The 25,870-nt window shown below is 46.5% G+C and overlaps 1 protein-coding gene across 4 annotated transcripts in view; it reads left to right on the top strand.

Annotated features, from left to right (window-relative positions):
* LOC115094353 (E3 ubiquitin-protein ligase TRIM39-like) overlaps positions 1-25,870 on the top strand; it is a 90,063-nt gene that overhangs the window by 27,279 nt on the left and 36,914 nt on the right. For all 4 annotated transcript variants that reach the window (XM_029607321.1, XM_029607320.1, XM_029607324.1 and 1 more), the window contains exons 5-6: positions 11,146-11,168; positions 13,612-13,727. In XM_029607321.1, the coding sequence (XP_029463181.1) occupies positions 11,146-11,168; positions 13,612-13,727 (139 nt within the window). The remainder of the gene's footprint in view (positions 1-11,145; positions 11,169-13,611; positions 13,728-25,870) is intronic.

Raw genomic sequence — 25,870 nt, 5'->3', positions numbered from 1 at the left:
TATAAGATATTTTGATGTTCCAGGTGGTTTACAAGTTGGGATAACACTGCTTTCTCAAGAACCTTTGCTAGAAACAGCAAGTTGGTTATTGGACGATAGTTATCCCAGTCATCAATTCTACTAGACATATTTTAGGATCAGTTTTATCACCGCTTGTTTTAATCCTTGTGGCATAATTCCTTCTAATAGTGAATGATTAATTAAGGATATCATTGTTGGAGTGATGTACTTGTTTTAAGGAACTGGCTGGTATTGGGTCATGTAGGTGAGTAGCAGGTTTAATTTTATTAATGATTTGACTAATTTCTAGCTTCAATATTTCAATAGATTTACCTTTGAGGTCACCACTGTATGATATTCTTCAGCTTGCTGGGGGCTTACAACCATGCATCTGTCACCGTTTTGCCTGTTTCACAGCCTCACCATGCCCTGAGTCTGCCAGCTATGACACGTCCTCACTAGAAGACGCCTCCAGTGAGCTCCATTCAGAGCTATCCAAGCCATCGCCTCACTGGCCTTCTGACTCAGCCTGTGCAGCCTCCTCTCCACCAGGGGGCTTCAGCAAGCTTAATATCCAGCCTTGCCAAGCTCCTCCTCAATGCATGCACCACACCCAAACTCCAGTCCTATGTAACCCAGCCTTGCCCATACACCTTTGCCTCTTCATGGAGTAACTCTTGGCTCTGACCTGAGTGCTGTTTCCTTGTACCTTGCTTTGTGGTTTCTGGACCTTCTTGCTTCCTGCTTCTTTCTCTGTGGCATACTCAGACCTTGCCTTGTCTTGTGGTCTTCAGGCCTTCTTGCTCCTTGTGCCTTGCTTCAAGGCCTACCCTAGGCCTTGCCTTGTGGCCTCCGGGCCTTCTTACTTTTTGCCTTGTGGCCTTCAGGCCTTCTTGCTCCTTGTGCCTTTCTTTATGGCCTACCCTAGGCCTTGCCTTGTCTTGTGGCCTCCGGGCCTTCTTACTTTTTGCTTTGTGGCCTGTCTAGGCTTTATATTTCTTTGTGGCCTCTGGGCCTGTTCTATACTTATATCCTGCCTTGTGGCCTATCCAGGCCTCTCTCTATACCTAGGGGACTTTAGGCCAATAGCCTAATGGCCTACGGGACTCCAGCCTTATTGCCTTCAGGCTTCTGTGTTCCTTGTTTTGTTTTGTCTTGCCTTGTCCTTGTGCGGTCCTGCCCTAGTCTGTCCTGTCCAGTCCAGTCCTTGTCTGGTCTTGTTGTGGCCTGCTCAGTCCAGCCTCCAGTATCCTGTCCTCAGTTCCCTGTCTGATCCAGTATCCAGTCCACAGCTCCCTGTCTATTCCATTATCATGTCCACAGCTCCGTCCCAGTGTGTACTTAGTGTCCTGCCCAGTATCCTGCCTGGCTTGTATCTCTCCTTGGCCGTTCTCACTAACTTTTGTCTGTCGCAACCCCAGTCCTTGTTTTGTGTCCAACTCCAGTATTCAGGCCAACCCTGCTCCAGCTTTGCTATCCAGACCAGCTTTGGTCAGCCTTGCCTTCCAGTCCAAACTCAGACAGTCTTGTCTTCCAGTCCAGCCTCAGCCAGCCCTGCCTTCCAGCCTAGCTTCATTCAGCCTTGCCTTCCAGTCCTGCTGTGTCCAGCTCTTGTACCAAGCTTTACCCTGTACCAAGCTTTGCCTAGTCCAGCTCTTGTACCTAGCCTGCCTTGCCTAGCTCCTGTACCAAGCCTTACCTTGTCCAGCTGCAGAGACCTATTGGCCCCCAGAACCCAAGTGCTCAACCTGCGGTGGAGGGGGCTGGCTAGGTGGAAGACTAGCCCCAGTCCTGTCCAGCATTCAGCCTTGCAGTCCTGTACAACTCCTGGGGTGATGTACCCTGATCAGAAAAACCTTGACAGCATCACAGGTTCCGACCAATCCTGGCCTCAGCCTTACGAGCTTTCCTTTAGTGGCATCATCTCCAGCGATATACTCTTCTGTGCTTCCAAAGGGCAAGTGGCCTCCAATGATTTTGTTAGTTGAGCTCTTCCTTGCACTCCACTGCTGGTATTGCCGTCTCCTCAGGCCTGAGTTTGCACCTCGACATAGCTATGTTCTCCGCGGGTGTAGAGTGGCTCCCTCCATCACAGCCTCCACAATTACATCCAGGCTTTCATTAAATGCAAACACCTGTCCCTTCACGGGATCGAGCCTGGTGTCACTAGCAACTATAGGGCTGAGCTGTGGCTTGTTACCTGGAACTTGGACCCCAGCCACTAGCTTTCTCCCTCACCTTACTGGCGCTTTCACAACCATCCTCCACTGATCCCATTGGGGATATCTGACCAGCCTGGCTGCTAAAGGTGACCTGTTCAAATGCACTGATTGGTGAAGGACCCACACACTATGCAACTGATGTTTCTGGACTGGCCCCATTATCAACAAAAAGGTTGGCACTGCATAAATAGGAACTGGTGTACATGGCCTGGGGTTGCCGGCACATATGACATTTTTCACACTCCGCTGCTATGGTCGCCATGCAACCTGCCAAGTACATTATCAGGTGGCCCCAGTACTGGACCACCCTTGCATGATCTGTGGTCCCAAACACTTATTCTGGCCCACTTGCTGGAAATGAGGTCGAGCTCACTAACCCAGTGCTTGCTACACTGATGGTAGACCTCCCATTGTCCCCAGGCCACCCTTCAGAACACAACATTTTCTCTACACTTTTCTTGAACACAATACAGTCGCAAAACATCAAATTTCTTTTATGAAACACATTTCCACCACCCTAAAGCCCCATGTTGCTAGGCGACATGTTCTGTAACCCTAGTTCAGGGTGTTTGCTGAACTTTGTTGGGGCCACAATAAAACTGTTAAGGGAGTGCTGGGAAGCGGTCCCAATTCTGGGGAGTTTAGTGTGCCCTTGAACCATGCCACAACTGCAGAGGAGCTCCGAGGAAGCACCGAGGCAGGCAAGCATGTCCAAGCACAGGGGGACAGGCTAAAGACCAAGAGCCCTGGCCTCTGCCGAACCTGAGCGCATCGAGAGAGACCCAACAACGCAATGCTGGTCTCTGGGTTAGCCCTCCGGCCACTCGATAGCCCTATCGGACCTGTCACTGGGTATGGCAGATGCAAAGGGATGGACAGAGGTTGAGGACAAGTGATGGTACTGGAACCTGGAACACAGACAAGACGATGATGCTTAGAACTCGGTTGCAGGATGCTCAGACATGGACTTCGGATACTCAGACGAGGACAAGGACTCAGGATCTAGGTCAAGGACAGAAGCAGGTACAAGGTACTCCGAAGACCGGGAACAGGATACAAGACTCAAGACTCGGAACTTGGAACCCAGAACATTAAAAGCAAGGGTCTTCCAGAGGCTTGCGCTGTTGAGGAAAAAGGACATATGGATACAAGGACATCAGGGGACGTCTGGGACATCAGGACATCAGGACTTCGAACCCCCAGGACACTCAATCAAGAGCATCAAGGAGGCGCCAAGAGATGGAACAACTGGGCATCAGGACATCTGGCGAAACAGGACATCTTGAACATCAGGGCTACGACATCAGGAACCGACGAGACTGACACACAGGATCCGAGAGAGACCAGGACATGGAACCATTGATGAAGACAAGGAATTCCCATGAAGAACAGAGTGCCTAGGAGAAGCTGAGATGATGAGAAGTCCATGAGCGGACTGGCTCCTTGCAAAGGCAATGAAGAACTGAAGAAGGGTCCTCTTTATAGGGCTGAAAAGGAACACCCGGGATGACATCATCAGGAGGGCCGCGGGACTACTCCCACCGCGGGCCCTTTAAATCAGCTGGAGAGGCGCAGCTGCACGCCTAGGAAGTGGGCAGGACCATGGACAGCGGTGGCCATGCTGTGAAGAGAGAACAGGAACGGCATTAGGCCGCAAAACAGGCCAGAGACATCAAGACGGCTTCCTGCCACAAGAGAGGAACGACGGCTGCGACCACCAGCCGCAAGGACACTGGATCAAAGGCGGCTTCCAAGCCATGTGGAAGCGCAGCACCGGCGGCCCAGCCCACTGCAGGAGGAGCGAGGGCATCAGCGGCCTCCAGGCTGCATGGAACACGGCAGTGGCGGCTAACTTGCTGTGAAGCAGGATGTCAGCGTCGAGAGAACAGGCAGGCAGTGGAGGTGAGAGGCTGCTTGCGGCCATAGCCGCGAGCAGAATCATAACAAAAACTCAGAGCTAAGTCTCAATTTTAAAGTCACCAGTCTTTTCACCCTGGGGTTTGGGTTCTTTGTTTCTTGGGGGAAGGCTGTCCTTCAAGGCCCAAGGGTGTAGAAAGAATCCCTTTCCTGTGTGTTACTATTGCCTTTTCAGGATAGGTACACTTGACAGAACAGACTGGACACACAAGTGGGGTATTCAAATTAAAGTTTATTGGGATTGGTTTTAAATTCAAATGGTATAGACAAATCAATGTCCAGTTACAGCCAAATTTACTCTGTCTGCTTGAGGCACAAGTCCTGTGTCTCTATATCTTCTTTCATCTGTGAAAGTGTCCCTCACTACTGGGCTCTGAGCTGTTCCTATACTCCAGGTAGTGAAAGGGTAAGTATTCCAGATGGGCTGCGGTTATCCTATTTGTGGCAGAATTCTCTGTCCCAACAATACCTTAGGTTCATGCACATTTCTACTCTTCCAGCATCCATCCAGGTCCTTTATCCCAGGGTGGAGAATCCGGTGGGGGTCTCCATATATCAAAGGTATGTCCTCTTCCTGGATCTCTGACATTCTTCTTCAAAAGGAAAAAAAATCTTAAGGCAGGTGAAAAGCCAGATCTTCATTTTCTTCAGCAGTGGATAACAAAGGGTGGCACAAACACTTTCTTTCCCAAAAATAAGGTGGAAACCAGACTTTTTGAAAAATACTCCTGATCTTTCTCCTTTTGCATGACTCTCCCTCCCCGACCTGTGTAGAAACAGGCAAAGGCCAAGTCCCTCCTCTGGTTCCAGCCTGGGGGCCCAAAATTGAGGAGAATCAACAAACACTCCTGACTCTTGGAACTGCAACTCAAGACTGCCGCCCTGCACTCTAAATTCCTCCTCCCATATTCACCCAGGAGCGTTACCATTTCAGACAACCTCAGAGGAGGCATCGTTATGAATGGTATGCCCCTTCTCCTCCCTACCTAACCCCAGGATTAGACTGGGGCCATCTAGTGGAGGCCTGAGGTACTCTACATTCATAGAAGGCTGTAAGGGCCACAGAGCTCGGTTAGTACCCTTCTTACTACTTCCTCTTTGCAATGGCCTAGCAGGGACCTCCGCTGACAGAATATGCACTGACAGCATGCACCAAGGACCCTTCATTTTCACTGCTGCCTCAGTCTGGTTGCTGTCCTGCCACTGGTGCTCCTCTCTGTCGCTTCTCCTCCAGCTGGTTGCTCTCCTGCCACTCTCGCCTGCTGCTCATTCTTTTACAGCTGGTGCATGAGTTTTGCTGTACACCCAATATATTCCAACATGTTGCCTCACAAAGATGTAACCTATCCTTCACTATTTTATAGGCTAGCCAACAAGGAAAGGTGTGCTAACATGCTACATAGCTTTTTCACAGTAGAAAAGTAGCATCTCTTTTTTTCTTTTTTTTTTTGCAAAATGTTACATCTCTGAGGTATAGTGATATTTATTTTGAAAAAACGGGCCTGCAAAGCCTTGTTTCATATCTGCTTTAACAAAATCTCTCTTTAATGAGCTTTTATGCATGATTCTCCATTCAGTAGCTCTGTTAGGTGCCTTGGCCGCAGGCCCGTGCAGCCAGGAACCCTCACCTTCAGGAGCAGAAGGCCGTCACCTCCGGCACCAGCCTTTGCCACAGCGGCCTGCTGCTGCTCTTGCAACATCTCCCAATGATGCTGACGCCTCCCGCGTTCCCTCTAGGCACGTGTGCGCGACACTGCCTGCAATTTAAAGGGCCAACATTAGGAAAGATCCCTGCAGCCCAGGAAGATGAAGTCAGGCAAGGCAGGTATAAATACCCTGCCTTGCCGTTCCCTCTTCGCCTTAGCAATGGGTCCGGAGTGCGAGTTGTCTGCTTTGGTTCTTGCGTTCCTGATTCCTGGTTCCGGCGTTCCTGATTCCTGCTCCTGGCTCCTGCTCCAGCTCCTGATTCCTGCGTTCCTGCCCTTGCTCCTTGCCCCCTTGAACTGCTCTCCTGGCTCTGACCCTGCTTTGTTCCTGGATTCTGCTTCATCTGCCTCCCATCTTGACCATCTGCCTGTTCTCCGACTCTTCGTGTTTGCTGCCTGCCCTGACTCCTGGACTGTGCCCGGTTCTTCTCATCTGCTGCCTGCCCCTGACCTCTGGAACGTCTGACGTTGCTTCTGCCTCCTGTCTTCTGGGACTGTCTTCTTCGAGAGATTCGCGCCTGAATCCTGCCGGTCCCAGTACCCAAGGGCTCAACCTGTGGGGAATGTGGGCTGGTGAAGGTGAAGGTCCAGTTGGATCTTCTTTCCCGAAAGCGCCTCCCGACGACAAGGGCCTACAGGGGCCATCCCTTGAAGGTAGCACGAACCTCGTCTTGGCTCAAGGGTCCACCATCCTAACAAGCTCATTAATATGATATTTACATAAACTTTCACAACTGGATTAGGTGCCAAACTTGTTACTGCAAAGTACCTTTTTGTGAATTATTTTGCAAAATATTACTTTCTACAATAAATTTAGCAAAATGCTGACATATTAGTGTTTTTGCTTGTTTTTTTTGCCATTTTGTGAAATTTATTGTGCAAAGTAACCTTTTTGTGAAATAATTTTGCAGCTTAGTACATCAGCCTATCTATATCTACAGTATATCTATATATTTATTTTGCATCATTTATATTTCGCCAATATAAATAAATGTCCTCAGTTTGATGCACTATGACTTTGTTGCAACTATGCCAAATCTCCCCAAACTACTACTACTGCTGTTATTTTGCTCGTTATTTCTTAAATTCTTTCAGCAGCTCCAGCAATTCTTTTAAGCTCCTGGGACTGAGTGGTCTACAAGTGACATTGCACATTGGAAGAACCAATCAGACCCCATGTGAGACAGTTTGCGAGACTTTTTAAAATATAGTTGCTCACAGGCCTTCAGGAGATATGCAATGCAAAAGAGGAACTTAAATAAATAAAAAAGTAAAGACCAGGCTATAGAGGGCTACATTTTCAACAGAGCGTCTAACTGTGATGTTGCATGCATACATTTAAGCCCAAACAAAGCAATCTGATTTTTAAATACAAATTAAAATTGAAAATCTGTTTTTTTGGAGGGTTAAATGTAAACACTTGCATTTAGAGAATGCAGAATGATGGTATAAATTTAGGTGCATGTGAGGTATGAACATTTAAAGTATGACATTCTGCTGCAAGACTTCATACTGCTTCCAGTATTCATGATTATATTACACCTGTACTTTTCTCACTACATTGGTTGCCAATACAATGGTGCATGCATTATAAACTTGCATCCATGATTCACAATTTAATTCATAACGTTTCTTCTGCTTGGACAAACACCACTCTTTCTTACACTCCCACCAGATCCCTGTGTGCCTCTAATAAACAATTGCCTGAAATTACATCCATCCAAATGGCCTATGCGACTCCACTAGAGAATTGGCCTTCTCCACAGTAGGCCCCACACTAAGGAACGTATTACCCATCCATCTTCATAGTGTCGAAGACCCTAAGACTTTCCAAAAAGCACTCAAAACTTTTTTTATTCAATAGTGCTTTGGAGGACATAATAAATTCCAGCTCAGGTAGTTAACTTCATAATTGAAGAGCCCTTATGAGAGCATTCAGACTCCCAGCTAGCCCTGTCCCAAGCGGTATGTGTTATCTTTTTTTGTCCTTGTGGTTTTTAAAACTATGAATGATTTTATGTAACCTGCCTGAACTTTGGAGGGAGTGGAATATAATCATTTATAAATAAATAAATAATACACACCCCTGGAAAACCTTTTTTTTTTTGTGCGGTCAAGTTTGTGCACCTTATGAAAGTACATATGCATACTCCGATGGCTGAACATTCACTTACCTGGGTTAACTCTAGTTTTACCCATGTAAAACATGACTTTGAAAACTTCCCTTTTGGCATAGATTTTTAATTCCATTTAGCCACCTTAGGGATCCTCACCCTAATTCCATCCCTATTGCCACCCACTTTTTAGAATCCTAAATATAGGAATTCAGTCCTATGTAATTGTCCAAAGGGACAATTTAGGAGGCCAAAATTCCCAAGTTAGGTACTTAAATCCTTTGAAAATGTACCTCCTAGTAAATAAGACCCTAACAGGGTCATCCATCAAAATGCGTTATGGCATTAACGCATGCAGTAATGTGTTAACACATGGGGCAAATAAAAATTTTTAGAAGGGGTGGGATTAGGGAGGGGTTTGGGTGGGATTAATCAAAATGAGGGGCAATATCGCAGGGTGCAATAGCATAGTGCATGCTATCGCACAGTTTTAATGCCGGAAATAATTACACCTTTTTTTCCTGGAGTTAAGGTGTGCGATATGATTGTAACGCAATTTACGTTAAAGATTGCAAATTGAATGAGAGAGAGAGAGAGCCAGCCTCTGGGGAGGCCTTCACGGTATTCAACTATTTATATGCGTATAGGAGGGCCAGCTAATAGCTCGAGGTGAGGTGTTGGTGGTGGTTTAGGGGCCAGTTTTACATGCAGAGTGAGACGTACAAACTGCACAGTGCACTTCGGTGAAGATTTGACATCATTTGGATGAGGAAAGTCTCACAAACATGAGATTTCTACTATGTTCTCTCACCCTAGCTTGATAGTACCCTGTTATAGAGTCCATCAAGCCAGGGCGAGAGAACATAGTAGAAATCTCATGTTTGTGAGACTTTTCTCACTCCAAATGATGTCAAATCTTCACTGAGGTATACTGTGCAGTTCGTACATCACACTCTGCATGTCAAACTGGCCGCAAAACCGTAAATTAACACCTCACCTTGAGCTATTAGCTGGCCCCTCCTATAGGCATATAAATAGTTGAATACTATGAAGGCCTTATAAATAGGTTCTCTCTCTCTCTCTCTCTCTCTCTCTCTCTCTCTCTCTCTCTCTCTCTCTCTCTCCCCCCCCCCCCCCCCATGTGATAATCTCTGTCCTCCCCCCCGCTACCTGATCCAACAAGCTCCCCTCTCTTCCACACCCTGGTGGCTAGATAAGTAGATGGATATTCCAGTCTCATCCAGCAATCCCCTCTCTTTCCTGTGGGAGGTGGTTGGCAATTGTTCATCATCTTATCAGGCTCCTGAAGTGGGAGGGAAGAAGGGAGGATTGCTGGCTGGAGGAGGTGGGATGAGGACGTGTTCATCTTCTTATCAGACTGCTGGGGTGGGAGAGAGGGGTGATCACTGGGTGGGTTGTTTGTCTTCTAATTGGGCTACCAAGGTGGGTAGATGGGGATTACTATGTGGGGGTCAGGTTCATCTTATCAAGCTGCCAGGGTGGGACGGAGTGAGGTATCTTTCTTTCTAACTTAAGGATTTAGGAAGATTGATCTTCATAGTGTCCCACCGTTAACTATGGGGACTGTTCAATAAAGGTTAACATGCTAAACCTGTCTGAAAAAATCATTAGCAAGTATGAGCTAAAGTTTGTGTCTCCATTCACATAAATGAAAGAATATCACATGCAAATAAGGCTTCAGCATGGGCATGAAAATAGCGTGGTATGTTCTTCTCCGTATGCTATTTAATGATCATTTGCCAGGATCTAAGGTTTAAATTCAAATTAGATAAATCATCTGCTATCAACTGTTGTGCATAGAACAAGGAAGCGGAGGAAAATGCTCAAATCCTCAAGCTACCAATCGTATATAGGAGAATCGTTGTGTTCACCCAGCTGCAACACCGCTAAAGAACATCCACGGCTGCAAACAAGTTGTTCTGTACTTTCCTCAGTTTTGGAAAGGAAGAAGGGAGGCAATGGTGATTCCCCCGGAGAAGAAATATTTATTTTGGAAACGTGGCTCGTTACAAGACTGAAAAAGAAAAGAGTTTCTTGATACGGTCATAGCAGACCCTGATCTAGGATTACAAGACCCAGATAGGTTTTTAGATGAATTAATAATTCTTGAAAAACCTACCATCATTTTAAAAAATGTCTTAAAAATATTCAGTTAACAAGGAAGGGGGTGGGGGAGGCGATGGTGAAAAACAGTAAACCCAGTTATTTAGGGTTGGTAGCTTGAGGAGCTGAGCATTTTATTTCACTTCCTTGTTGTACGCACAGCCGTTGATAGCAGATGATTTATCTAATTTGGATTCAGTAATTGGTTTTTCGTCTGACTGCGGATTTCTGTTAGTCGGACCTAAAGCTTTAACATCGCTCTCAGACCAGATGTTAACTTGTTTGTGTGCGCAGAAAGTCTTGAAGTTCCTCTTGGCTAACTCTGCGCCACTTAGCACAGCCTGATTTCATCCGCCACCCTCCCCCCACAAAGGCACAAAGACGAAGGCTCCCTCCCCCAGACCTTCGGGGGGGGGGTTCCAGCCCGCCTCACTCTCCCACCTCAGCACGCACAAGAGGGAAAGTGTTTGCTGGCCCCGGACCATTCCCAACATGCACCAATGTCAGACCCTCTCACTCCAAGGATCAAAGGGCTTCCATGCCCCAATCTATCTCATCCTGGACCCCCCCCCCCCCCCCATCATTTTTGTACTCCCTGCCCTTTCCAATGCAAGCTAAGGATGACTGCGGTCGGAGTGAACGAGCCTCCCTTCTGCCCTGCTTCTGGTGGCTCGGAAAATGGTGCTGGCTGAGCCCTCCTGCCACTTTGCTCTGCTTCTGCACATGAGGTGCCTTGATCCTTGGGGTTGGGGTGGGGAGGGGGGGGGGAGGCAAGAAGGGTGTTATATTAGGGGGTCACTGAGTCCTTGTTATCACACATGGGATCTGCTCTGTTCTGTCACCCCAGCAGTTCAACAAGCTCCCATATTTCTCATTAAATGTTATGAGGAAAACCTGAACTGCGATGAGGTGGTCTATAAAAATGCTTCCCCCCCTACACCTCTGAGCCGAGCAACAGGAGCACGGTGCTGGGCTTTCTTACCTGGGAACAGTGGTCTGAATTTTGTCACAGAACCCTCACGTTATTCCCCTCACTACCTCTTCTCTTTGTTTCCTTTCCAGGATATGAAGTGCCTCTTAACCAGGTAATGCAGGATTCTTTCCTCTCCCTATGAAAACTTTTTATGCAAGTCACTATTATGTAACTCTTCACGCTCTTCCTACAACACTTTGTGTCACCAATTTTCTCCGTTATACACTGGCGGTGCAGATTTGTAGAGTAGTTGGATACCCTTTGACCGATAAGGTACAATGTTTAGGGGAAGCTTGAATTGCTACCCATACCTTTACCTTATCTGTGCTGGGGCAGCAAGGATTGCCAACTCAAGAAATAAGTTTTTACTGAAACACGGGTTTTACAGACAGTCTGCCAGATTTTTGCTAACAACCTAATTTTTTTTTTAATGAAGACGTTTTGCCAGCACCGTTTTATGCACAGCTAGACAATCTCTGTGGCAAGATTTACCCTTTTATCAACCATGCCTGCCTCGGGACTATATGTCAAGCCAAAGGACTCCAGCACCAAGTTTTATCCTGGCCATGAATGAGGTCCTGTCATGGTTGGCTTAGGTCTGTTCCTGCCTGCCTTACAGTGACTCAGCTCTGCTGCCTGGCCAGACTGGGACTTCCCAAACTCGGCCATAAGTTCCATAAAAAGATTGTCAGATTTCTACCCTCTGTTTCAGTTTAGCCACTCTAGCGGCATCGCACATGGAGTGGCCTCGATGTAGCCCCCAACTTCCAAGCTCTGCAGCCTTGCAGAACCTGAGCCCATGGCACAGGATCAGGAGCCCGAGCATGGGCCGCAGCTCCCCATAAACACAATCTTTCACAATATATATATATATATATATATATATATATATATATATATATATATATATATATATATATATATATATTTCTTTTTAGATCTATCATTTTGGTTTTACTGTCCATAAGTTTAGTGATAGTCGGCAAACCTGAGGGGGGGCGGTGTGTGGTGGAAAGCCTGCACAGATGCTGCTTGCATTTTATCCTATCCCTGGTGGGACAGAGCTAGGGATGACAAGCAGCAGGTATTTGGCCAGGCTAGACGGTTTTGAGGAAGGGAGGCTGGCAGCAAGCAGGAGCTTTAAACCTGCAATATGTAATTGCCAATATTGTGCTGGAAGCCTGGCCTTCATAGCAGCAAAGTTTCCTCCCTCCTCCTCTACAAGCCATCCTCTCATTGTCCCTTTCCCTGTGGTCATTTTCTTGAGGAGCAGAGGCTGATCTTATCCCTCAGTGGTGGAGCAGCAACAAATGTGAGATGTGTGGGCCGGGGACTAAGCCAGAGAGAGTAATGCTCTGCTCCCAGTACATACTCCGCTCCCAGCACACCAGTGAATCTATGATTTCCATTCACCCTGAGACTGTTGCAAATTAGCAAGGGGGCGGGGTGGCTGGCCTGTGGCAATATTCACAGAAACTTTCTTTCTCACACACTAACACACACTCACTCATACTCTCTCCCCCCACACATACATGCTCATTCTCACACACACATTCACTCTCACGCCTTATTCACCTACATTCACACATGCACATACGCATGCACTCGCTCACTTCTCTTCCTCTTCCATACACACATGAACACTCGCACCATTCCCACTCACACTTATATATCCACATGTACGCAACCCATACTTGCTTATTCTTGTTCTTTACCTTGAACCCACAGCAGCCTCCTCTTTCCCCAGGCCCATGGGGGCCAGTGCTCAACCTGTTCTTCCTGCTGCAGTACGGCCCGACACTGCCCCTGTTTCATCTTCCCTGTCCAGGCCTGACACTCCTGCTTTCCTTCCTCTTATTCTGCTGTGAGGGCCGATGCTGCCCATTTCTTGTTTCCCACACAGGGACTGATGATACTCCTCATCTTTCTTTTTGCTGCGCGGGCCTGATGCTCCTTCCCTTTCTCCTTCCTTCCCGTGTTGCTCCAGTGATTTTTTTTTTCTTCTGGGCCTGCTTCTGCAGCAGCACCTGGAGTTTTCGGGTGTAGGGCCAGAGGCCCAACGATTTGTCCAGAATTCTGGAGTTTCCGGGCCAAATCCAGAGAGTTCCTAAAGGTATGGCTTCCAGGCCTCATGGTGGTCCTGATTCCTCCTGGCTTCCATACACACCGGGCACAGTCCCAGCTCACACTTTTACGGCCTGTTGCTGTCACCAATGCCGCCTCCACAGTTGGGCCTAGGATCAGTCTCTGCTCCATAAGAAAATGTCTGTAGGAGAGATGAGGTCCGGGGGGGGGAGGGGGAAGACAAGAGGCTTTGGAGGAGAGGGAAAGATGAGTTTGAGGAGGGGCCTGACTGACCAGTCAGCTGAATTTTTATTTTTTAAATATTGGAAACCCTAGGCAGAGCATGGGAATAGCTTGCACTTCTGCAGCTGCCTGTTTGTACCTGTTCTGTTGATATTTGGAGGACTTCTGTTTCTATTAGTCTCTATATGACCAAGAAAATATTAAAAAGTAGGAATGAGTAAAAATAATAATACATGTTTTTTTGTTAGATGTGATAATGCAATGGGTCAGATATCACCAACCGTTTCTTCTGACCTGCAAAAGGGTATTAACAACATTCCTGTACAGTATGCAGCAGTGAAGAATATGCTGAACAAATTAACAGGTACAAAATCATGTCATCATTTATTGATATTTTTGGCATCAAGAGTTCTTAAATAATCAGAACCCTCGGTCAGCAGGCATGTTTACCCTTGAAGATGATTTCCATTTCTTTTCAGAAAAATATTTGTTGTCAGTCATTTCCAGGGCTGGCTTTTTCAGGGTGACACTCTGTATGGAATGGTGCCCAGGGATCCCCTGGAGCATCACGACATCGTCCCTGTATAGGAGCAGCAACAACAGTGACCCTACAGTGGTGGCACTCTGTGCAGCTACATCAGTCATTTGGCCCTAAGGCCGGCCCCCGGTCTTTTTAGAAGTTATTATTGGGCAGATCAGTGTTTCCCAATCATAATTCTTGCATCAGTTGAAAATCACTGTTTCATAAAAGAGCCTGCAATGCTGAGGCAGGCAGGACCAGCCCAGTCATTGCTTCTCTACTTTCTGTTTCCTTCTGATGTGCTAGAGGAAACAGGAATTAGATGAATGATTCTGGAAGCAAGGCGAGGATAGCTGTGGCTGTGTTGACAACTGCCCAAGAATTCTTATTATGCAGCCACTGCCATCAGTTTTTTTTTTTCACAGCCCTGACTACTTTCTCAGAGGGTTCTGAACATGTATAAAATAATTCTAGATTGATCAATTGTTGTGTTAAAGAAAAATGGATTTACAAATATGATTTCATGCATATAGATGGAGATAAACACGTGAGTAATCGTATAGAAAGATACTGTAAATGAACAGACTTTATCTATATAAAGAGAGAATGATTTGTGAGAGAGTACTGAAAGCAGAAGGTGATTTTGCTGGTGATTGAAGAGAATTTGTTATGAATTGCTTTGCTGGAAAATTTTGTGACTTAAAGCTTGGGGGCAGAAAAGATATTGTGGGGAAAATTGATATACTGTGCACTGATTTAAAAGAGAAAGCTAGGTCAATTCGTAATGTGTGTTTGATTTAATTAAAATAAAAAAGCTAGGTTAACTCATACTGGTCGATTTTCAAAGGCTTGTGTGTGCCAAAACTGGGAGGTATGTGCATGACTCGGACCGGCACGTGCCGCGCGTGTTTTAAAACCCGTGCGGGTACACGTGAATCTCTTGGCATGTGCATAAAAATATTCTCACCCAAAGGGGTGGGGCATGGGCGGGGGCGTGGACAAGCCAGGACTGCACCATGAATTCAGTGCGCAAGTAACGCGCACAAGCGGGTGCCAGGGTCCCCTACCACGTAACTTTACTTCTGCTAAGGACAGCGTGTAAGTCAAAAAACAAAACTAGGTTAGTCAGCGGGATTTTAAGGCTCGCGGCTAATAGAGAAAAAGGGAGGCAAGTTAGCTAGGGGGTTTAGGAAGTCCTCTCCTTTACTGGAGCAAACTGGGAAAAAGGCCTATTGTGTTGCCGCATGTACCTACTAAAATTCCCCCTCACTTACGCACTCGAGATGGCTTTCGTGCGCACATGCATGCGTTGATATAAAACTGTGCGTGCATGTACACAAGAATAGCCTATTTCTTAACCTGCACACATATATGCGCATATAATACGCGCGTATAAAATTGGTGCATCCATGGGTGCTGTTAGGATTTGTGGACCCTTGGCCCGAGGTGGGGTTGATGCTACTTGAGGGGGTTGGGCCCCGCAGGTCCCCACTGTCGGGAGGCGAGGCTGGCCGGGAACAGAGGCAAACAGGAACTTCGCCAGTACCGGCCATCATTCCCCGCAGGTTGAGCCCTTGGGTGCCGGGGCCGGCTGGTCTTAGGAGCACCTCTGTGTGGCTGGTCCCGGAGAGAGTAGACGGCTGGGTGCAGAGCTTGTCAGTGAAGTTAGATATAGTCCAAGACCGAGGTACTCTCAGAGGGAGAGGGAGAGAAAGTCTCAAGGGGTGAAAGACTGCTGCAGCTCCGAAGACTGTACAGCAGGACCAAGTGGGAGTGGCCCCGTGGAGAGGAGGTGCAGAAGCAGAGACTTGTATTGTGGTATGCTGAAGTAGGGCTAGAGTGGGGAATCCGCAGTAGCAGGTGCGAGTAGAGTAGCAGTGCGGAGGAACTGCCTGAGACACGGCAATGCAGTAACAGGACCTTATGATGTACATGTGCTGGGGGGTGCCCCGAGGAGCAGGGACATGGAGATATAGTCCAGTAATGTTGCAGCGCTGAGCCAGGTCTTGAAGAGTGAGAGCACTGAAGCAGGATCTCCGATGTAGAAGTGCTGAGGCTGGGCCCAAGGAGCGGAAGGCACTGTGGCAGAGTCTCAAGTGTAGAGGCGCTGAGCCAGGTCCAGAGGAATGGGAAGTGCCGAGATGCTAAGCCAGGTCCCGCGGAGCGGGAAGCGCCAAGACAGAGTCCCAGGTGAGGTAGTGCTGAGCCAAGCTCCATGGAGCGGGAAGCGCCGAGAAGGATCCCTGGTGAGGTAGTGCTGAGCCAGGCCCCGTGGAGTGGGAAGCGCCGAGACAGGTGAGGTAGCGCTGAGCCAGGCTCCATGGAGCGGGAAGCTCTGAGAAGAGTCCCAGGTGAGGTAGTGTTGAGCCAGGCCCCGTGGAGAGGGAAGCGCCGAGACAGGGTCCCAGGTGAGGTAGCACTGAGCCAGGCCCCATGGATCGGGAAGCACTGAGGCAGGGTCCCAAAGATGGTAGCGCTGAGCCAAGCCCCATGGAGCGGGAAGCGCCGAGACAGGGTCCCAAGGATGGTAGCGCTGAGCCAGGTCCCACAGAGCGGGAAGCGCCGAGACAGGATACCGACAAGAAGCGCAGGGATCCGTAGAGCAGGAACAACAGGTCCGGAGTACTGGAGCAAGCACCAGATATGGATCATGGAACTTGTTGCCAAGTTGGTTAGTGGTGGCTGGAGGTAGTCCTTAAATATCCCAGGCCATTGATGTCATCAGCCGGGGATGAGCCTGAAGTTCCCGCCATAGGCCCTTTAAAGGGAGGACAGATGGCGCGCGCATGCATATGGAGGCCCAAGGTCAGAACGCTGGTCTGCGGTGTCCCAGCCACCATGTTGAGCACTGGGAGCCAGGAGGATCATGGCAGCAGCGACTGGCTACCGCTGCGAGTGTACCGGGAGTATTGAGCCAAGCATGACATGACGTGATTTGAGTCCACCGCAGATGGTGGCCATAACAGGCGCACACACATGGGTGTTAAATTTTACTTCTTAGTGTGTGTTAGATTTAGTAGAGAAAGCTAGATAAATTCTTAGAGGATTACTTTCAAAACAAATGTGCGTGGCAACATATACGAATGTATATGGTCACGTGTGGTTCTACCATAGTCTATCAGACGTGCATTTTATAAAATATGGCTCCCTTAACATATGTACCCTCACTACCCGCTGACGTAAGGGAAAAAATTTAACAATACCAACCACCTATTGTTCCCCACCTGTTATTCACCTTCTAAGCCAAAAATTAACCCAAAAAATGTACCCCAAAAAATATTGAAAGCAGGATGAGGTTGGTTTCATACACCTACTGCACTTTGCTAATCCATAGCCTTGTCTGCAGTAATATTTTCGCTTGTAATCATGAACCAGCCCTCCTCCTGCATATTTTTATTAATTTTTATGCAAACATTTTTTTTTATTTAAAAAATGTTTTATTATAACCCTTTAGTTTCAATATGCAAAAACTTAAAATCTTTCAACAGCTTGTAGGTGACGCTTTCACTCCATTGATATGGTTGATATTTCTTTATCCTAACAAATCTTTGAGAGAATATGTTGTTAATAATATTCTTTCTCCATACCAACTTGTTTTGGAAAGAAAATATTTCTACCCACAATTTCTATCACTCTTATTCAATTCTATAAATGTAAGTCTCTTATATAAATTTCTTGTAGACGCTTTCGTCGTTACCTCTGAATCCAACACACGTCGGCTGACTTTATTGTCTCTCAATTCAATACCCGCCAGCTATCTTTGTTAATTTGTCTTGATCTTACGCTTGCTTTGCTTAGCAAAGTTGTAACTTCAATGTGTTGTACCCTTTCTAATTCGTGATGTCTATTTATTAAATACTAAACATCTCCTTACAATTTCCTAAATTGAAAAAGTGTAAATCCACTGTATATTACTCCTTCAAATTCACAGCGTTTACTTGCTAGCTCTTCGGCATCTCCTACACCCTTGCAGCTGCTCACTCTTTATATATCTCTAGCTTCATGAACTAACTCTGCGTGCCCGATCTACTTAACTTGCTTTCTTCTTGTCTCCCCAAGACAAGAAGAAAGCAAGTTTAGTAGATCGGGCACGCAGAGTTAGTCTCCCCAAGACAAGAAGAAAGCAAGTTAAGTAGATCGGGCACACAGAGTTAGTTCATGAAACTAGAGATATATAAAGAGTGAGCAGCTGCAAGGGTGTAGGAGACACCGAAGAGCTAGCAAGTAGACGCCTGTGTCTTTTCCCTCCCACACCACCTAAGCACTCATTGATTTATACACTGTTAGCCTGATTAAGAAGACAGGAGAAACTTTTTTCACAAGAATCAATCAGGGAATTAGATAAACAAAGGAGTCACCCAGCCCTTATCAATAGATTAACTGTTCTCTCCTTGTCGGTCATTACCAAACTAATATTAAAGGCAGCAAATAACTTTTAAGGACTCATTAGATTAAGCATCCCTACTCAATTAGCAATCTTAATTAACAACTTAACAATATTAAGATGCAATCAAACTCCAGCAGGGAGAGGGGGCCTTCCAGTCTTTTGCACCGAGTACCACATGTATGATTAGCTACCAGTTAGTGAGGGGTTATATGTGTGTGCTCTATGCTTGCAGAGATCCTGGATCTCAGAGAACAAGTCTGATTTCTGGAGGCTAGAATGGCAGACCTGGAGTAGCTGAGGCAGACAGAGAGGTCTATAGAAACATATAGAAATGACGGCAGAAGAAGACCAAACGGCCCATCCAGTCTGCCCAGCAAGCTTTCACACTTATTTTTCTCATACTTATCTGTTACTCTGACCGCTGAGGTCAGGGCCCTTATTGGTATCTTTTTGGTTCTAATTTCTATCCACCCCCCGCCATTGATGTAGAGAGCAGTGCTGGAGCTGCATCAAAGTGAAGTATCAAACCTAATTGTTTATGGGTAGTAACCGCCGCATTAAGCAAGCTTCTCCCACGCTTATTTGTTAACCCAGCCTGTGCAATTTAGTTCTTGTTGGTTGTTGTCTGAATATAAATCATCTTTTCTTCACTCCCCCTGCCATTGAAGCAGTGAGCTGCGATGTATATGTATTCAAAGTGAAGTATCAGGCTTAATTGGTTCAGGGTAGTAATCGCCGCAACAAGCAAGCTACTCCCACATTTATTTGTTTACCCAGACTATGCAATTCTGTCCTTGTTGATAGTTGTCTGAATGTAAATCCTCTTTTCTTCTTTCCCCCCTGTCATTGAAGCAGAAAGCTACGCTGCATATGCATTGAAAGTGAAGTATCAGGCTTATTAGGTTTGGGGTAGTAACCGCCTCAACAAGCAAGCTACTCCCACGCTTATTTGTGAATGAAAATCCTTTTTCCCACATTTTCTCTTGCCGTTGAAGCACAGAGCAATGTTGGAGTCGCATTAACCGTGTGTATGTTTATCGAATAAGGGTATTAATCACCAGGTAGTAGCCATCTTTCCCGCAAGCCACGCCTCTTCTCTTCATTCACATCTTCAAGACTTTATGGATCCACAGTGTTTATCCCACGCCCCTTTGAAATCCTTCACGGTTTTGGTCTTCACCACTTCCTCCGGAAGGGCGTTCCAGGCATCCACCACCCTCTCCGTGAAGAAATACTTCTTGACATTGGTTCTGAGTCTTCCTCCCTGGAAGGGATCTTCAGGGACATAGTAGTCAAGTCCCAGTTCCAGTCTGGCAACCCCCTGTGCTGCCTTGGAGAAGCAAAGTCACCTGAAATTAGAGCATCACTTTGGGGTAGCAGGAAGGTATCCTGTACCTGGGACCTTCTCTCTAGGTGATGCATAATCTTCTCACACCGGGGATCTTGCAAAACTGGAAGACTGGGCTTCCAAATGGCAGATGAAATTTAACATGGACAAGTGCAAGGTGATGCATATAGGGAAAAATTATCCTTGCTATAGTTACACAATGGTAGCTTAAACGTAGAAATGACTGCAGAAAAGGACCAGAATGGTCCATCCAGTCTGCTCAGCAAGCTTATCATAGCACCAGCCATACCATACAGGTCTCCCCCATAAAGGTATCATCAAGGGATGGCAATTGCCATGCATTACAGGCAGGGCCAGCAGAAGCACTAGGTGAGCTAGGCCTGGGCCACTGACCATTAGGGGCCGCGAGCGGTGGTGGCAAAGAGGAGTGGGGATTCAAATCTCCACTCATCTTTGCTGCCACCTAATCCCACCTAATCCCCTTGCACCTAATCCCCTTGCACCGGCCCTGCTTACAAGTTACCCTCTATCTTAGGAGTTACTGCCCAGGAAAGAGATCTAGGAATCATAGTGGATAATACATTGAAATCATCGGTTCAGTGTGCTGCAGCAGTCAAAAAAGCAAACAGAATGTTGGGAATTATTAGGAAGGGAATGGTTAATAAAACGGAAAATGTCATAATGCCTCTGTATCGCTCCAAGCTGAGACCGCACTTTGAGTACTGTGTACAATTCTGGTTGCCACATCTCAAAAAGGATATAGTTGTACTGGAAAAAGTACAGAGAAAGGCGACTAAAATGATAAGGGGCATGAAACGGCTGTTCTATGAGGAAAGGCTAAGGAAGGTAGGGCTGTTCAGTTTGGAGAAGAGCCGACTGAGGGGGGGTATAATAGACGTCTATAAAATCATGAAAGGACTTGAACAGGTTAATGTAAATCAGTTATTAACTCTCTCAGAAAATAGAAGGACTAGGGGACACTCCATGAAGTTAGCAAATAGCTCATTTAAAACAAATCAAAGAAAATTCTTTTTCATTCAGTGCATAGTTATTTATTTTATTTATTTATTTAGTGCTTTTATATACTGATGTTCATCAGGGATAGCACATCGGTTCACAACAAACGAGAAACTGCGCCAGAAGGTGCGCTTGACAATTAACAACAGAGTAAAGATACACTGCGGTTAGGATGCAGTAGACAAGTAACTTAATAAAACAGATGCATATAAAACTGCTAAGTTGATAAATGTCTCTTTGCCTATAACGTAGATGTGAAAGAGAACAAAGAAATTGTCTTTTGGGTAAATTATGTACATAGGCTATTGGGTAATTGTGTACAGAGCAGTTGAGTTGTTTTTTATAATAACTTACAGAGATACCTTACAGAGTTACTGCATTGTGAGGATTTCCAAATGAAGTAAAGGTGATGAAGTGGAGAACATGGTGGGTGGGACTGGAATGGTGTAGGTGAGGGGCTGGAAATGAGATGGGGGAGGGAGTAACCCGGGGAGGGTTTCAAGAGGATGGATATTTTTTTATGAGGGTGGTTTAGGTGTATGCTTGCGTGAACAGCCACGTCTTTAGTTTTGTTTTGAAGATTTTTAGGCATTCCTCATGGCGTAGGTCTACGGGCATTTTGTTCCATAAGGTGGGGCCGGCTAAGGAGGGTGCACGTGCTCTGGTGGATGCCAGGTTGATGTTTTGGGGGAAGGTGTAAGTATGGTAGCGAGATATTGGTTCCTGGTTGGTTTAGAGGGTTTGTGGAATACTAATGAGTCATTGAACCAGTTCATTTCAGGATTTCTATCATACATAAGGAGAGCCTTATGTATGATAGAAAGGGTTTTGTATTGGATTCTGTATGCGATAGGGAGCCAGTGTAATTCCTTAAGTACAGGTGTGATGTGATCATTTCTGTGCATGTTAGTGAGTATCCGTGCAACTGAGTTTTGAAGGATTTGTAGAGTGTGAATGGAATTTTTGGGTAGGCCTAGGAGGAGCGAGTTACAGTAATCCATTTTCGGGAATATTATAGTTTGCAACACTGTGCGAAAGTCTGGGGGGTGGAGTAAAGGTTTTAATTTCTTTAGTGTGTGTAGTTTGAAGAAGCATTCTTTTAGGGTGTTGTTAATGAATTTTTTTGAGGTTGAATTGGTGGTCTATCATGACCCCTAGATCACGTACCTGTTGAGAGAATGAGATGGGTGGATATAGGGGATGCAGCCGGGGAAGGGTGTTAGTTTGATTCTGAGGAGAGATAAGCATAATTTCGGTTTTCGCCGTGTTGAGGGCAGGGTGAGTGCTGGATAGGACTTGATTGATTGATGATAGCTTTGATTTCCAGGTGTCCAAGGCCTTGGGGAGGGTGTCAGATTCTGGGATAAGTATCTGAACATCATCTGCATAGATATAGTGGGGAAGCTTAAGATCGATTAGGAGATGACAGAGTGGTAGGAGGTAAATATTGAAAAGTGTAGAGGATAACGAAGAGCCTTGCGGGACTCCTTGATCGAGGGGTATAGGTTCAGATTCATGGTTTCCTATTTTGACTTTATAGTTTTGATTACTTAGATAGGATTTGAAGCAGTTGTGTGCGACATCTGTTATTCCGATTTCATAAAGTCGCTGCAGGAGGATATTGTGGCTGATTGTGTCGAATGCCGAGGATATGTCTAAGAAAGCAAGGATATAAGATTGTCCTTTATCGAAGTCCTTGATGAGACGGTCTGCCAGGGAAAGGAGGAGAGTGTCAGTGCTATGGAACTTCCTGAATCCATACTGAAATGGGGAGAGTAGGTGTGAGTCATCGAGGTATTCAGTAAGTTGTTTATTGATCACTTTTTCGAGAATTTTGGATATGAAGGGGAGGTTTGAGATAGGGCGGTAGTTGGATGGGTCAGTGGGGGTCAAGCTTGGGTTTCTTCAATATTGACTTGACTATTGCTTGTTTGAAGGGGTTGGGAACTACGCCTGAAGTGATGAGGCATTTATAATGTTGGCGATGGGCTGGGCAATAATATCAGGGATGGAGAGAAGGTGTTTGGTAGGGATTGTGTCAGAAGGGTGGGAGGAGGGTCTGGATTTCTTAAGGAGGGATTCAATTTCAAGGGCAGTTGTGTAGTCTAGGGAGGTCATGCCTTGGGGGGGCGGGGGATTAGGAAGAGCTGGAAAAACTTCTTGTCGGTTTTGGAGGGTTGGGGAGGAGGTGGTGGAAGAGGGGGAGAAACGTGTGAGTAGTTTCTTGATTTTATCTTGGAAGAATAATGCAAGTTCCTCACATTTGGTTTTAGCTACATCCTCTGGTATGCCTACGGGTGCAGATTTGGTTAATGAGGCAACATAGTCGTAGAGAGCTCGCGGCTTATATTGGAATTGGTGAATTCTGGTGGAATAATAGTTTCTTTTGGCAGCAATTAACCTTTCCCTGTAGCTATGTAGGGAGGTTTTGAATTGGGCAAGGAGTGTTGGGGTGGTGTCTTTGCGCCAGGACTTTTCTATTTTTCTAAGACTATGTTTCATGTCTTTTAAATCTTGTGTGTACCATGGGTTTTTTTATGTTGTGGGTTTATGTGTTTAGATTGCATAGGGCAGATTTTGTTAGCTACCGTGTTAGTAACGTTGTGCCAGGATGAAAGGGGAGTGTCTGGGTCTGACAAGTCTAAGTTGTTTAGTGTGTCGGAGAAGGCTGAGATGAGGTCGTCTCTTTTGCATGTTTTTCTGTAGTGTATGGTGTTGCCTGTGGTCAGGTTACTAGGAGTCATCTGTACCGAGAGTGTGGTTTTTATCAGATAGTGGTCGGACCAGGGAACTGGCATGCATGTGGGGGGGGGGGGGGGGGGGGGGGGGGGGGGGATGTATCTGAGAGTTGGTGAAAATAAGGTCCAGGGAATGACCCGCTTTGTGAGTAGGTGAGTTGATGTTTTGCTTGAAACCTAGGGCGTTTAAGGCGTCAAGTATATTGTTGCATGAGGGAGTTCGAGGTGTATTGTCGACGTGAAGGTTCATGTCACCAAGAATGATTGCAGGGGTATCAAGGGAGATGTTTTTGGTGATATATTCAATAAACAAAGATGGGTTCTTGTCAAGGATTCCTGGAGTGGCATACATTAAACAGATTTGGAGTGAAGGAGATTTAAAAAGGCCAATTTCAAGTTGGTTGGGGGGAGTGATGGGATGGTGTATCATGTTGAGTTCTTTTTTTGCTGATAGAAGGATACCTCCTTCTTTTTTTGGGGGTCTAGGGATTGAGAAGAAGTCGTAAGAGTTGGTAGGGAGTTGGTTTAAAAGTACAGTGTCAGTTTCTTTAAACCAAGTTTCCGTAATTGCACATATGTCTGGGCTTTCATCGAGGAGGAGGTCATTGATGATGGGAGTTTTTTTACTTAATGATTGGGCATTAAGTAAGATGAGTGAGAGGGCAGCGATGCCGAAGATTTGGGTAAGGGGGGGAGATCATGGTAGGTAGTATGGGTTTAAGGAAAGAGCGGTGCCATGAGTTGGGGGTTGGGGGTGGCCGATTCTTGTTGTGTTTGAGTGTAAGAATGTTGTGTAGTTGCATGTTGGATGTTGGGGGGGGGGGGGGTGTTGAGGGGGTATAGGGAGTGTGGACCACTGCAGGAGTTGCTGGTGACGGAAGGCGAGTTAGGAAGGGTGTTAAGGGAGTCTTAGAGTGTAAGTGAGGCAGAAATAGAAGTAGTAGTTGTGGGGCAGCACAAAGGGGTACACTAAGGGGCAGGCTCCTTAGTCGCGCGCCTTCAGCACGCGGCGCCTACGGATCACTGCGGGCCTTTTTCAAAGGCTCCCCATCGCTCCATGTGATGTCCTCGGCGCCCTCGATGATGTCGGTGGTCATGGGCGGCGTTCTCAGCGGGCTTCGGGTGTGCAGGTAGGCCTCTTCAGGTCGGCAGGCCTCGCATCGGTGCTCGGGTCTTTGGGTCGCCATCTTCTGGGTCGCTCCTGGGTCGGCGGGCCTCGGATCGGTGCTGGCGGCAGCGGCGCCGGTCTGGGGCTGCTGGCAGCAGCGCAGGTCTGGCGGTGCAGGTCCGGTCGGTTGGGTCAGGCGGCAGGTGCAGCAAAGAGGCTGTGAAGCTCACCACGGGCCTTTTTCAAAGGCTCCCCCATCGCTCCGTGTGATGTCCTCGGCGCCCTCGATGACGTCGGTGGTCGTGGGCGGCGTCCTCAGCGAGCTTCGGGTGTGCAGGTAGGCCTCTTCAGGTCAGAGGACCTCGGATCGGTGTTAAGCTCTAGAATTCATTGCCAGAGGGTGTGGTTACAGTACTTAGTGTAATTGGGTTTAAAAAAGGTTTGGATAAGTTCCTAAAGGAAAAATCCATAAAGTGCTATTAATTAAAAAGCAATAGTAGCTTGAGATTTATTTAATGTTTGGGTACTTGCCAGGTATTTGTGACTTGGGTTGGCCACTGTTGGAAACAGGATACTGGGCTTGATGGACCCTTCATCTGACCCAGTACGGCATATCTTATGTTCTTATGTGTCTCCAAGTGCTGATGCCCAAGAGGGAAGGGTTAGGATGACCATCTTTGTTGGTGGTTGGATCTTTAGGAATTCATATAGCTGGGTGGCTGGTGGACATGAGGATCACTTGGTAACTTGCCTTCCTAGTGCAAAGGTGGCAGACCTCATGCATTACCTAAATAGAATTTTAGATAGTGCTGGGCAGGAGCCAGTTGTCTTTGTACATGTGGGTACCAACGATATAGGAAGATGTGGGAAGGAGATTCTAGAAACCAAATTTAAGCTTTTAGATAGAAAGTTGAAATCCAGAACCTCCAGGGTAGCATTCTCAGAAATGCTCCCTGTTCCAAGTGCAGGATCCTAGAGGCAGAGCTCCAGAGTCTCGATGCATGAATGAGACAATGCAGGGAAGAGGGTTTTAGATTTGTTAAGAACTGGGGAACATTCTTGGGAGGGGTAGCCCATTCTGAAAGCTCCACCTTAACCATGGTGGAACCAGGCTGCTGGTGCTAATGTTTAAAATGGTGATAGAGCACCTTTTAAACTTGAACATGGGGGAAAGCTGACAGTTGCTCAGAAGCGCATAGTCTGGAGAAAGGGTACTAACTAAACAGGAAAATTAGAACATCCCTACAGAGACTTTCCAATAAAGGCAAGAGCAGCCCAGGTGCCTTCAAGTAAAGAGTAAAAGATTCTAAAATACCTCTTATCTAAAATACCCCTTAAATCAAAAACACTACAGATATGCCTTATCTATGCTCCTCCAGGCATTCTTGA

Source organism: Rhinatrema bivittatum, chromosome 6 (assembly GCF_901001135.1).
Source record: "Rhinatrema bivittatum chromosome 6, aRhiBiv1.1, whole genome shotgun sequence".
In the NCBI taxonomy this organism is placed as follows: Eukaryota; Metazoa; Chordata; class Amphibia; order Gymnophiona; family Rhinatrematidae; genus Rhinatrema; species Rhinatrema bivittatum.
Note: the sequence above shows the minus strand (reverse complement) of the source record. Positions and strands in the feature narration are given on the sequence as shown.